The following is a 13,127-nucleotide window of genomic DNA, read 5'->3' on the forward strand; positions in this document are numbered from 1 at the left end:
CCTGACAAATAAAGACATGTAAGCATCATATTTAATGAAGAGACTAGGAAAGCATTCCCTTTAAAATCAAATATAAAACAATGATGCTGCTATCATCACTTCTGTTTAACATGGAACTAGAGAGCTTAGTTACAAGATGGGAAAAAGAAAAGATACAAGGATTGGAAGCTTAGTGACAAAACTCTTACTTCTTTGCAGATACTACCACCAACAGATAAATATCAGAATTACTATGAGAAATCACCACGGTTGCTGAATATTAGATCGATTTAAGAAATTAATACTGAGACGGTGTGCTCAGTAAAGGCTAGTTCTCTTCCTTTCCCATTTGGGATGCTGTACTTTTTTTGGCCTCAATTCTCCAAACATTCTTATTCAAGACCATTTTTCTTCCTTCCACTGTTTCCCACAGCTCAGTCTTTAATCCTCAGCATGTTATATATTTAAAAAAATCTGATGGCTCTCCAATTTGTCTCCAGGCTTGCCTTCAAATCCAGCTTCCAGCTCTGCATTTCCATCTGTCCAATGTTCTCTCTAATTCCTATTCATCACACACACCACCCCCTTCAGAAACTAATGACCGCAGCCGCCTCCCCACCCCCGCCAACTCCTCCTTGTCAACTGGATTAGTGTCATTATCATCATTCTCAGTGTCGTCCAGGCATAAGATCTTTGACTTGTATTTTTCCTTCCCCGAAGACAGCGGTTATTCAAGAAATGTTTGTTGAATTAAAGATCTGCCAATGTTTCTTTAACTTGCATTTCCATTCTTACTGTTACAGGCTTAATCCAAAGCCTCATTTCCATATGCTTATTAGATCAGTATAGCTGGCTGCCACATTCTTCCTAGGTCATGGGGTTCCATTACTAAAGCCGATCGGTGATTGGCCCTTTTCTATAAAGTCGAAAAGTATAACTGCCACGATAGGGTGTAATCAGCCACAAACAACCCATGAAGCAAATGGGTGTGACGGTATTCCAACAAAACATTATTTACCAGAACAGGTGGTGTGCTGACCTCTGAAGTAAAGTATCAAGTTTTTTCAAACCAAACCTTTCCTTATCCCTGCTGATTCAATATAGAATCCAATTATCTGGGTAAAAGAAAATCTAATTTACTTTCTTTTTAACATACAATAGTGGTTGCCAGCTAGAAATTAAAATTAATTACTTAGGTATGCTGCTCATTACTTTCAAGACCTTATTTTCCCTTTAAATTTACAGACCTTGTAAGTATAATTTACTGGAAATTACATCAATAGTATTGCAAAGGCAGGACAAATTGGAAGAGTTGGCAGCCAAGTAATCTTTCTGTCTTTTATGGGAGAATATATCAGGAATGATAGAAGCTGCCAATAAAAAATTTGTTTCAATGAAGCAGATTAGGATGACATTGATGGGCTTTTGATTTCAATAAGCGGGAAAGGCCAAGAATTCTGATAGCTATAGGAAAAAATAGCCACTTGTTCCCTCTAGACCTTGAAATGAAACTTGATTATAAAAAAGGGACAAAAACAATGCAGAGTGGCAGCTCAGAAGAATCCTACTGTTCTGGACTTACAGCAGTCATTCTTTTTCCTATATTAAAATGGGACATGGGCTCCCCCAAGTTATCTATCTATCCATCCATCCACCCATCCACCGGCTAACTAACAATGTCTAACTAACAATATCTAATCTCCCTTGCCATCCTTTACAAACATGGAAAGAACCAGGATCTATGAAATGAACAATAAATTCTTTACAAATACCTAAAATGGAATAACTAACATTTATAACAATATTTATGCACTTAGGTGCTTGCCAATGTGACTGATAATGAATGACTACCTAAAACTTTCCAATAGCTTCAGTCTATACATTCAAATAAAATCCAAATTTCTCATCATGGCCTACAAAATCCTACATGGCCTGGTGTCTGCTAACCTCTTGGACATGTCCTGATCATACTTAGTATGCTGCAATCACAATGGTCTCCTCTGCTCTGCAGACATACCCAGCTTGTTCTGGTGTTAGGAGCCCTTCATCTGCCATGTCCCTGTGGTGCTTTGTCCACAGCTTTACATGCCTCATTTCTCCAGGTCTCAGTTCCAACGAGACTGTCCCTAGAAGCTTCCTCTGACCATCCAATTTAAACTAGTCTCCATCATTCTATATATAACTCTGCTTTGTTGTTTTCAGTACTTGTGTCAGAATCTGGAATTACGTTGCTCATTTATTTTCAGCACACCATTCTCTCTCTATACATCAACAAAGGCAGATTCATGAGAAGGGGCTTTGTCTGTGGGTCACCACTGAATCTCTAATACCTAGGTGAGCGCTTGACACATAGTAGGCCCTTAGTAAATATTAAGTAATTAATATTTATTGAGTAAACAAGTGATCAACTCTGTTACACTCATCAGGCTCTGGTTATTGGAAGTGTTGGGAAATCTCTAAATCCTAGAGGTGACCTAAAGGCAGCAGGATCTTACAGAGGAACTATGGACACGAATATTCTAACTCTGATAAAGAGGAGGACATAAAGTCTCAGGAAAGCAAGATGAGTAAGCTCTACAGATCTGCTATACAACGTCGCACTTACAGTCAACAATCATGTATTGTACAGTTACACATTTATTATGAGGGTGTATCTTATGTTAAGTGTTCTTACCACGATACAAAAAAGAGTGTTTGGGCTTCCCTGGTGGCGCAGTGGTTGAGAGTCCGCCTGCCGATGCAGGGAACATGGGCTCGTGCCCTGGTCCGGGAAGATCCCACATGCCGCGGAGCGGCTGGGCCCATGAACCATGGCCTCTGAGCCTGCGTGTCCGGAGCCTGTGCTCCGCAATGGGAGAGGCCACAACAGTGAGAGGCCCGCGTACCGCAAAAAAACAAAACAAAACAAAAAAAAAACAGTGTTTGTAGAAACTGAAATTAGGAAGATTTAAAAACAGCTGATGGTACTTTGGACACATTCTGAATTTAGGGTAAATAACCAAAAAGCTGAGCTGTTAAAAGAGAATTTAGAATTACCTGGGGGTGTGTGGTAAGCAAGGAGGATCCAGAGACGTAAGACACTTTCTCATAATGGGATTGGATAATCCAGTTGGAGCTTCCAAGGGCATAGCCAGAGCTTAAAGGAGTCACCTGGACTGCACCAAAAAGTTCCTAGAAAAGAACCACAATAAGAATGTGTGATGAGCATTCAGCAGTACAGTCATGCCAGATAAGTTCGCAGGGAAAAATAACAGAAACATTCTTCTCCACTTAGAAACTATTTTCAAGTGAACCAGAAAGTTTAAAGTAAAACAGAAAGATGATGGAGACCATTTGGGAGACACATCTGACAGTCTTTACTTGCCACATCTCTGAGAGATTCAGTCTATCCACATGGCACCAGGCAACTAGGCCTCACTCATTAAAAGGCAGAGATGCTATATTATGAAACAGACCGAAGAGACAAATACTTCGGTTTTCTTCTTCTTTTTTTCCTTCCCTTTTCAGGTTAGGAACTAATATCTTGGTTGTTCTGTACTTAGTGGCTCTGGGCACAAGTTAACAGGAATGGGAACCCTTATCATGATCAGGTCAGAGCTCAAAAGTTATACTTGCCAAATTATTTCTTGATCTCTTTTATTCTGTTTCCTGTTTCACTAGTCCAAAATCCGTAAAGTGGTGTCACTGTTCTAAAGTAAACAGGATGAGATGCCTTTCTCCTGATTCATTACATGCTAGCTAGCGATGGGGAATGTAAGGGTTAGGAAAGAGTGCCAATAAGAACCTGGGAAAGATGGAGGAAAACAACAGATGTTCTATCTTTTCACTATGTACTAGTACAAGATTTGTAGTGACTGAGTGGCTTAAAAAAGGAAACTAGGGACTTCCCTGGTGGCGCAGTGGTTAAGAATCCGCCTGCCAATGCAGGGGACACAGATTCGAGCCCTGGTCTGGGAAGATCCCACATGCCATGGGACAACTAAGCCCGTGCGCCACAACTACTGAGCCTGCGCTCTAGAGCCCCCGAGCCACAACTACTGAAGCCCGCGCTCCTAGAGCCTGTGCTCTGCAACAAGAGAAGCCACCGCACGAAGAGTAGCCCCCGCTCACCGCAACTAGAGAAAGCCCGTGCAGCAACGAAGATCCAACACAGCCAAAAAAAATTAAAAAAAAAAAAGATACTTAGAAAAAAGGCAGTATAGGAGCCTTCCAAAGAACAACAGTATGAATCGGAAGCATTCATCAGTCACTTAAAATCATATTAACACTCACAATTTTCTGAGAATATCCCACCAGCTGGATTTTACTAAGGGCAGAGTTCACCTCTTGCATTGTATAGCATCTTCTCCAGGTTGATACTTCTACTGCATCCTTGAGAGGAGAAGGCAGCAGCCTGCAAATGTATCATAAAGTCAGTTCTTACCTATAGAGGATTCTGTTCAAGTAATTTGTCCATTTAATCTAAGTTGTCCAACTTACTGGCATATCTAAATGTTCACAGGAATCTGTTATAATTGTTTTTTTTCCTGTAAGGTTGGTAGTACTCTCCCCTCTTTCATTTCTGACTCTAGTAATTGCAGCATTCTCTCCTTTTTTTCTTGGTCAGTCTACCTAAAGGTCTGTCAGTTCTGTTGACCTTTTCAAAGAATCAACTTTTGGTTTCATTGATTTTTCTCTATTGTTTTTCTATCCTCTATTTTGTTTATCCAGCATATAGCTGGGTCTTCTTTTTGTCTTTATTTTTTTAAACCCATGTGATAATCTCTGTCATTTGACTGAATTGCTTAAGCCATTCACATTTAATGTTATTACTGATGTAGTTGGCTTATGTCTGCCAATTTAATTTTAGTTTTCTATATATTACATATCTTTTTTGTTCCTCTATTCCTCCCCTACTACTTTTTAAAAACAGTAAGTGAATATTTCCTGATATAGCCTCTTAATTCCTTTCTTGATTTGTTACTTTTTTTTTTTTAGTTATTTCCTTAGTGGTTGTTCTGGGGCTTATCATACACATCTTAATATAGAGCATTTCTGTATGACACCTCACATTGTCTTCCCTGTTCACAAAAGATAAATGAAATAAACATTACTTGTGGGCCTGCAAAGCTATAGAAAAGAACTGGCTTAAACACAACTGAGGCTTGGCAGAAAGCAGAAAATAAAACATATTTTGCAGGTAGGCGGGGCGGAGAGAGCGCGGGGCCGGTGGGAGGACACGCGGCGCGCCGCAGGTCCCATGCCGCGCTGCGACCCCCGCGCCCCTGCCGCCTGAGCCCGCCCCTCGCGTCCTTAGCTGGTCCACCAAGCGATGCCCGCTGGGCGCCTGCGAAAGTCTGTTGGCTCCCGCTGAAGGGCAGTAGCGCCCCTGAGCCCCCGCGCCCCGCTCCGGCCAGGAGCCTTCACGTAAATGGGTCCAGTCATGCCTCCCAGTGAGAAACCAGAAAGCTCAGGAATTAGTGTCTCCGGTGGGCTGAGTCAGTGTTACCGGGGCAGCGGTTTCTCCAAGGCCCTTCAGGAAGACGATGACCTCGACTTTTCTTCCGATAAGAAGAGGGGGCCATGGAAGATGAAGAGCTGACCAACCTGAACTGGCTGCACGAGAGCAAGAACCTGCTGAAGAGCTTTGGGGACTCGGTCCTGCAGAGCGTCAGCCCCGTCCAGGACCTGGATGATGACACGCCCCCATCCCCTGCCCACTCCGACATGCCCTATGATGCCAGGCAGAACCCCAACTGCAAGCCCGCCTACTCCTTCAGCTGCCTCATATTTATGGCTATTGAGGACTCTCCAACCAAGTGCCTGTCGGGAAAGGATATCTACAACTGGATCTTGGAACATTTTCCGTATTTTGCAAACGCACCTACTGGGTGGAAAAACTCAGTGAGACATAATTTGTCCTTGAATAAGTGTTTTAAGAAAGTGGACAAAGAGAGGAGTCAGAGTATCGGGAAAGGGTCATTGTACAGAGTACAAAGTCTAATCCAGAGTACAGACAAAGAAAGTCTAATTCAGGCTTTGAAAAAGACACCTTATCACCCACACTCGAATGTGTTCAATACACCTCCCGCCTCTACTCAGGCATAACAAAGCACATCAGGTCCACCCCTCTGGCAAGACAGCACCTTCTTTAAGAGAAATGGAGCCTTTCTACAAGATCCTGACATTGATGCTGCCAGTGCCATGATGCTTTTGAATACTCCCCGAGATACAAGCAGTTCCTCCAAGAGTGATACAAAACGGAACGCGGGTTCGAGTCCGGCTGTTGCCAATCACTCCCACTGGAATGACAGCAGCCGGGAAGAATGGCCTCACCAGCTGCCGGATGCGGACTGAGAGCGAGCCGTCCTGTGGCTCCCTAGTGGGCAGTGGAGACCCAAGGAGGATGACAACTACAGCAGTGCCAAGTCCTTCAGTGCCAGGAGCACCTCGCCCGCCAGCGACTCCATCTCCTCCTCCTGGGCCAACGACCACTACGAGTTTGCCACCAAGGGGAGCAAGAATGGCAGCGAGGGCAGCTTCCAGAGCCACGAGAGCCACAGCGAGACGGAGGAGGATGACAGGAAATGCAGCCTGAAGGAGGCCAAGGATGCTCTGGGGGACAGCATCTATGTGTCCCAGCACAAGAAGCACCAGCACTTCGCCAAGGCAAGGAAGATCCCCAGCGACATGCTGCCTCTCAAAAAGAGATGCACGGAAAAGCCCCCCGAGAGCGATGACGAGATGAAAGAGGCGGCGGGGTCGATCCTGCACTTGGCGGGGATTCGGTCCTGTTTGAATAACATCACCAATCTGACGGCAAAGGGGCAGAAAGAACAAAAGGAAACCACGAAAAATTAAAAACAAGTCACTGATTTGTTTTGAACTTACGGCCATTTGGTTTCAGCATGTCAGGAGATTTCTAATGATTTGTGGCAATACCAGCAATTTATTATTATTATTTATTTCATTTTTCTTTTTTTTTTTTTGGTTTGGTTTTCTTTGTTTCTTTTTTTTTTTTAACTTTCCCCCCTCCTTTGTTTTGGACCCTTAAGAATATTATGTTTAAAGGAGATTGAAGCCACAGAAATCATATTGACCTTCAGCTGTTTTACAAAAGCTTTTCATTATCTGAAGACAAAACCGAAAAAGCCAAAATTACCATTGTTTCCTCCAGCTTGTCAGAAACCCGTGGCTGAATCCACAGGGACGGCAACGATAATGCCACGGGGATACACATCCGGCACTTAGAAGGCACGTGTGCAAAGTAACCATTGATCAGGCCCAACCTTTAGGTTTAAAAGGTCAGGATGTGCACCCAGTTGGGTTCGCTGAGTGCATGCCCATAAAGCAACTGAGGAGAAGGAAGGACCCCTGGTCCCCCCAAGAGCAGACCCAAGCTCGTGGCACTGGGCATCAAATTGTGCCAGGAAAACCCCTGGCACTGTCCCAAGCATGTGATGCGGGGGTGGGAGGGCGGTCACCAGTCCTCTGTGCTTCTTAACTGTGAAGCCTAGTAGCATCTTCCGGGGTGGACACTGGACCATTCGTATTCAACAGGTGTCAGTGACTCATGAGAAGAGACTGGGTCAGTTTTAGTGATGTTGCTAATCATTGAATTCTGTTTTACATTAAATTAAGAGAAGGTTTCACAAGCCATAAGCCTGAAGGTTGGTCCTGCACATGCGCGTGTGCAAACACAGACACACACACACACACACACACACACACGAGAGAGAGAAAGAGAGAAAAAAACTGATGCAAAAAACAAGCGTTGTCTTCTTAACTGCCCAAGTGAAAATCAAGTTCCAAGAAATTACAATAGCTGTTAACGAAGGAAAGGGTGGTACAAATCTTTTTCTGTCTGTCAAAACCATTTGATCCAAGTGAAAACAAAACAAAACAAAAAGCTACAGAACATGCCATTAGCACTGTGGTGTATTTTTAAAAGATGAAAGGCACATTGATGGACAAACTAAAGTAAAACATGGCAAAAAAGAAAGGAAAAAAAATTCCTATACTGCCCTCAAAATGGAGTTTGCAATTAATGTTAGTCAGGATTCATCTTTGTGAAAATCAATGATTTCCACATTCAGCCAGTGTAGCCAGCAGAAATTTCTTTGGTTTTTTTTGGCGGTACGCGGGCCTCTCACTGTTGTGGCCTCTCCCGTTGTAGAGCACAGGCTCCGGACGCGCAGGCTCAGCGGCCATGGCTCATGGGCCCAGCCACTCCGCGGCACGTGGGATCTTCCCGGACCGGGGCACGAACCCCTGCATCGGCAGGTGGACTCTCAACCACTGCGCCACCAGGGAAGCCCGCCAGCAGAAATTTCTGATCCACAATGCATGGAATTGCTTTGAAAAAAATAAAAAAAAGCACAAAAACACAAACTTTTTAAATTCAAAAATAAAGTTCCTGTAAGGTAAACAATGTATTTAGCATGAAGATGAATTATTTTCATGTAAATATAGAAAAGAGGAAAAAAAAACATTTTTCAACCTTCCAGACCAGCATCAGGAGCATCCATTAAAACAAACAAACAAAAATGTGTCATTAGAAAAACATGTTATCATTTGCTCGAACACAATCAAGAATAGGCCTGAAGAGTGACTTCTCTGAGATTCTCTGTACAGTACAGGTGAAGGGCCTTCTGGAGAACTGAACCTGTACGTTAGCTCTGTGCTGTCTCCTAAACTATCACTGAACAACAGTAAAGGGCTTCTCTCTCTCTCTCTCTCACACACACACACACACACACCACTTCAGACAAAGAGATGAGAGAAGAGAGAAAAGCAACAGCATTTTAGAAAGTGGAAAGGAAAAAGACAAATGATAACTGACTTAGCAGACCCAGGAAACTTCAATTCAAGTGACTTAATTTATACTGCCAACCCACAAAAAGCTCAGCAATTGGAAACAATAGGTATGTCTTGAAGTGAGATTGAAGGTGAGCCTAAACACAAGAAAATTCCTGGGCTTCCCTGGTGGCGCAGTGGTTAGGAATCTGCCTGCCAGTGCAGGGGACATGGGTTCCAGCCCTGGTCTGGGAGGATCCCACATGCCGCGGAGCAACTAAGCCCGTGAGCCACAACTACTGAGCCTGCGCGTCTGGAGCCTGTGTTCCGCAACGGGAGAGGCCGTGACAGTGAGAGGCCCACGCACTGCGATGAAGCGTGGCCCCCGCTCGCCGCAACTGGAGAAAGCCCTCACACAGAAACGAAGACCCAACACAGCCAAAAATAAATAAATAAATTTATTAAAAGAAAAGAAAGAAAATTCCTAGAAAAAACTGATTAAGAAATAGAACCTTCCAATTCTCTTCACCTATTCCATATAGCTCAGCAATTGACCCTTCCCTTCCGGGGCATGTCACCAGATTGTTCTCTGGAGAGAATAAAAATGAGAGTCCGTACTAGGAGAAACCATTGACAATTAGAGGCAGCCACCTTAAGCAAAAGTTTACATACTGAGAGTAACAATTTTCTTTTCCTCAGATCAGAACACCATCAGTTAGGCTTATACCCTGCAGGGTAGGAGACTGGAAGAAGCTTCTCTGAAAAATATGATCAGCACCAAAGAAAAAACTCAGCGAAAAGATACTCACACCAGGGGTTTCACAACGAAATTGCCGAACCAGATTATGCTATAGTGTATTCTATTAAGTCTAGAATATAGAAGATACAACATACAGATAACAGGAGCTCCTTACAGAAATCCAAGCAAGGGAACAGAATAATAAAAACCATAACTGCGAAATAAAAAGAAACTATACACTGAAAGAACACATTGCATACCTGAAAATACTGACCCAGAAGAATTAACACCAGATATATTCTGGGAAAATATTTACATTATAAAGAAAACAGACAAATAAATCTTTGGCTGTGTGCCAATAAAACTTTATTTATAGAAACATTGGCAGGCCAGATGTGGCCATAAAACAGAGACTTGGCCATAGTTGCCACCACTGTTCTAGATTGAAAGGGCCCACTAAGCTCAACACATGAACGTAAACTGTCTTTAGGTTTGAGACATCATCATAAACTTTAAGAACAAGAGAAGATTCTAAAAGTCCACAGAGAGATAAACAGGATACATATCAAAGATGTAGACTCAATAGCATTGGACTTTTCAACAGCATTTCTGGAAGACAGAAGAAAATAGAGCAATGCTTTCAAAATTCTATGAGAAAACTACATCTAACTCACATTTCTATCAGAGTGTGAGAGTAGAATGAAGACGTTTTAGACGTGCAGGGTCTCAGACAATTTACCTCCCATGCGCTCTTTCTCAGGGAGTTGTTGGAGGATGTGCCCTGCAAAATGAAGGCGTAAACAAAAAAAAGAAAGGCCCAGAAAACAGAGCTTCTAAGAGAAGAACGAGAAATCTTCAGGATCACAGTGGAGAAAGTCCTAAACTGAATGTCATGCCACAGGCCCAAGAGCAGCTGACACCAGGCAGGGCAAGAGTGAAGGCTCTGGAAGACGACTTTTCAAGAAGGTAAAATTGTTAGACCACCCATCAGAGTTTGAACATACTGAGGAGAGACTTAGACAAATGTGGGAGGGGTTAGAGATAAATTAGTAATATATACACAGAAAACTAAGCAAATAAGCAAACAAGATAATTACTAACTCAAGGGAAAACAAAGGGTTGTGCAAGAAGAAGAAAAAAATCGTAACAATGTTGTATGGCCAGTGAAGTGCATGTTCCTGGTCATATAAACATGGAATAGAGATTTAGCCAAAATAGCACACAGATCATGATGTGCCAATTCTCTTCACCTTTGTTTCTCCAGCAACAAAGTATCAACAACTCTTCTCTTTACCTTCTGCATAAACAGGTGAAGATTCTCTTATTTCACTTATCTGAGGATTTTCTTATGTCACTTATCTGTCCTATGTGTAGTGAATTGCTTTAGGTTTTACAATATTTAGTCAATAAATATTTACTTAGCCCTGACTATGGCCATAGAATTTAAGTCCTGTAAGGGATTTAACAGGTACAACATAAAGGCCTGTGCTCACAAGGAACTTAAGTCTAGGAAAAATTTTACAACAGTACAAAGCAATAAAAGAGATATGGAAAGCCATGAGTCATCCTTGCCTGCACACTTGCCTTCACTCCCAGAAGGGCCTAAAGGATATATTGAAAATGCAAATCTACACATATACGCACATACACACACTCCCCTCCTCCACTTTAACAGTGCACCATTCCATTCAGGATAAAATCCAAGACTCTTAGCATGACTTTATAAGGCCTTCTTTATCGAGGTCCTGCCTTGGCCTACGTTCTATATACTGAGCTATAAACAGCTCTCGCGGCGCCAGGCTCCCTCAAGCCTGTAACATTCCACCACAGTCCTCTTCGTCATATTTTGTGTGCACAACACCCCTGCTTTAAAATCTAGACCACCTGTCACCTTTTCTCAGGTCTTGAGATACGCGTCTAGGTCAGGTACACATCGTTTGTGCTCTTTGGGAAGATGGCCCGAGTCTCAGAGCCAGGGAAGTGGCACAGAAGCTCTCTTTGGAGGAGGTTACTGGCAGGGGCCGCTGCTACCGCTTCTCTCCCCTTCGGCACCCCTGCAACTCTCTGCCACCCACTCTGAGGAAGGAGAGGTTTCTCTCAGAGGCACATCATGGGGAAAGTGGAGGATTTACAGACTTGTCTAGATTTAAATCTCAGCACTGCCTCTTCACCTCTGAGCCGGTCTTCTCGTTTGTAAAACAGGGAGAGTATCACTTCCTTTTTAGAGCTGTTCTGTGAGGGATAAATGATACACTGCACGTAAGCGTCTGGCACAGAACAGATGCTGAGTAAGGACTGTCTCCAACCATCTCCAATACACACAGCCATCGTGGCCCCAGAACATGCATTTTCCAACAATACTGTAGTGGACTTCAGTACAGGTGACTGTGCTGAAATCACCCAAGGTGATTTACTCTGATGAGCAGCAATGACTCTGAACTTGAGTGGCCCAGGCACTGCTCTGGAGGGGCTGAAGGAAGAACCCATATTACTCCCCTGCTTTAGCTCCTCCTTTAAATTCCTCCAGATCAGGGAGCCCCATGGCTTGGCCTTCCTAGGACTGCCCCTCACAAAAAATAAAGACTTCTTACTCTGGGCTGGATAGGAGCAGAAGCGTTTACACCAGAGCTGGAAGGCTATCATGCGAGTGGCTAGCGTGGGGAGGGTGGTGAATAACAACGCAGCCCAACCACATCTTTCATCTCAGTTGGATTTGTTTTAATTGCCCTTAGCTCTGCCAAGGCCCTGCAACTGAGACACCTCTGGCTCGAGGCTGAGCTAATAAGTCGCACACCAGCTAGATTAGACCCACGTTCTTTAACTGGCCATAGGTGTGTGGGTTCATTTCTGGGCTCTCTATTCTGTTCCGCTGATCCATATGTCTGTTTTATCTGAAGGGCACCAGTAAGTGTGCGCCGAGGTGCTAAAAACGCCAGGGAGGAACAGACCGGTGAGCCGGAAGAGGAAGGCCAAGCAGGTCCCAATGACTCTGGTGTCAAGTCTGACCTGCTCAGCTTAGGGTTTGGTGGCAGGCAGCTTCTGACAGGGTTCCCCAGGCTCCCCGCCTCCCACATTCACCCCCTTGCCTGGGCTCCTCCCACTGAGTGTGGGCTGCACCAACCGGCTTGCTTCTAGTGAAGAGACTGTGACAAAAGTGACAAGATGTCACTTCCAAGATTAGGTTACAGAAGACCAAGACTTCCTGCTCGTCCACAGTCTCTCTCTTGCCCTCTTGTTCACTCTGATGAAACCAGCTGCCACGTGGTGAGACGCTCTGAGGAGACGCCCATGTGACAGGGACCCGAGGGAGGCTTCGGCTACCCACCACCCCTGAGGAACTGAATCCTGCCAACCACCGCGTGAGTGAGCCAAGAATGGGATCCTCCCGGTGGAGCCTGAGATAAGGGCAGCCTGGTGGGAGACTCAGAATTACTAATAAGTTAGGAAGTGTTCTGGGCCATGTTCTAGTACAGAGGCAGTGTTTTAATACCTCAACTCAGCCTGGGCTTTTCTCAGGTCTCATCAAGGACATTTTTACAAACTCTAATTGTACAGAACATTTGTAGAAGGTTGGTCTTCATACCTAATTTAGTTGCTTTAGTTGCAATATTCAATAATTTACCTACCCTCTTTT

At 43.9% G+C, this 13,127-nt stretch overlaps 1 protein-coding gene and 1 pseudogene across 4 annotated transcripts in view; one reads left to right on the plus strand and one right to left on the minus strand.

Annotated features, from left to right (window-relative positions):
* Positions 1-13,127, minus strand: part of INTS9 (integrator complex subunit 9) — a 113,495-nt gene that overhangs the window by 44,160 nt on the left and 56,208 nt on the right. For all 4 annotated transcript variants that reach the window (XM_030879135.3, XM_060301311.2, XM_030879137.3 and 1 more), the window contains 2 exons: positions 4,252-4,372; positions 3,016-3,150 (listed from right to left, as the gene is read on the minus strand). In XM_030879135.3, the coding sequence (XP_030734995.1) occupies positions 3,016-3,150; positions 4,252-4,372 (256 nt within the window). The remainder of the gene's footprint in view (positions 1-3,015; positions 3,151-4,251; positions 4,373-13,127) is intronic.
* On the plus strand, positions 5,390-6,897 carry LOC115864944 (forkhead box protein N3 pseudogene; annotated as a pseudogene).

The sequence above is a fragment of the Globicephala melas genome, chromosome 6, assembly GCF_963455315.2.
Source record: "Globicephala melas chromosome 6, mGloMel1.2, whole genome shotgun sequence".
NCBI classification, from domain to species: Eukaryota; Metazoa; Chordata; class Mammalia; order Artiodactyla; family Delphinidae; genus Globicephala; species Globicephala melas.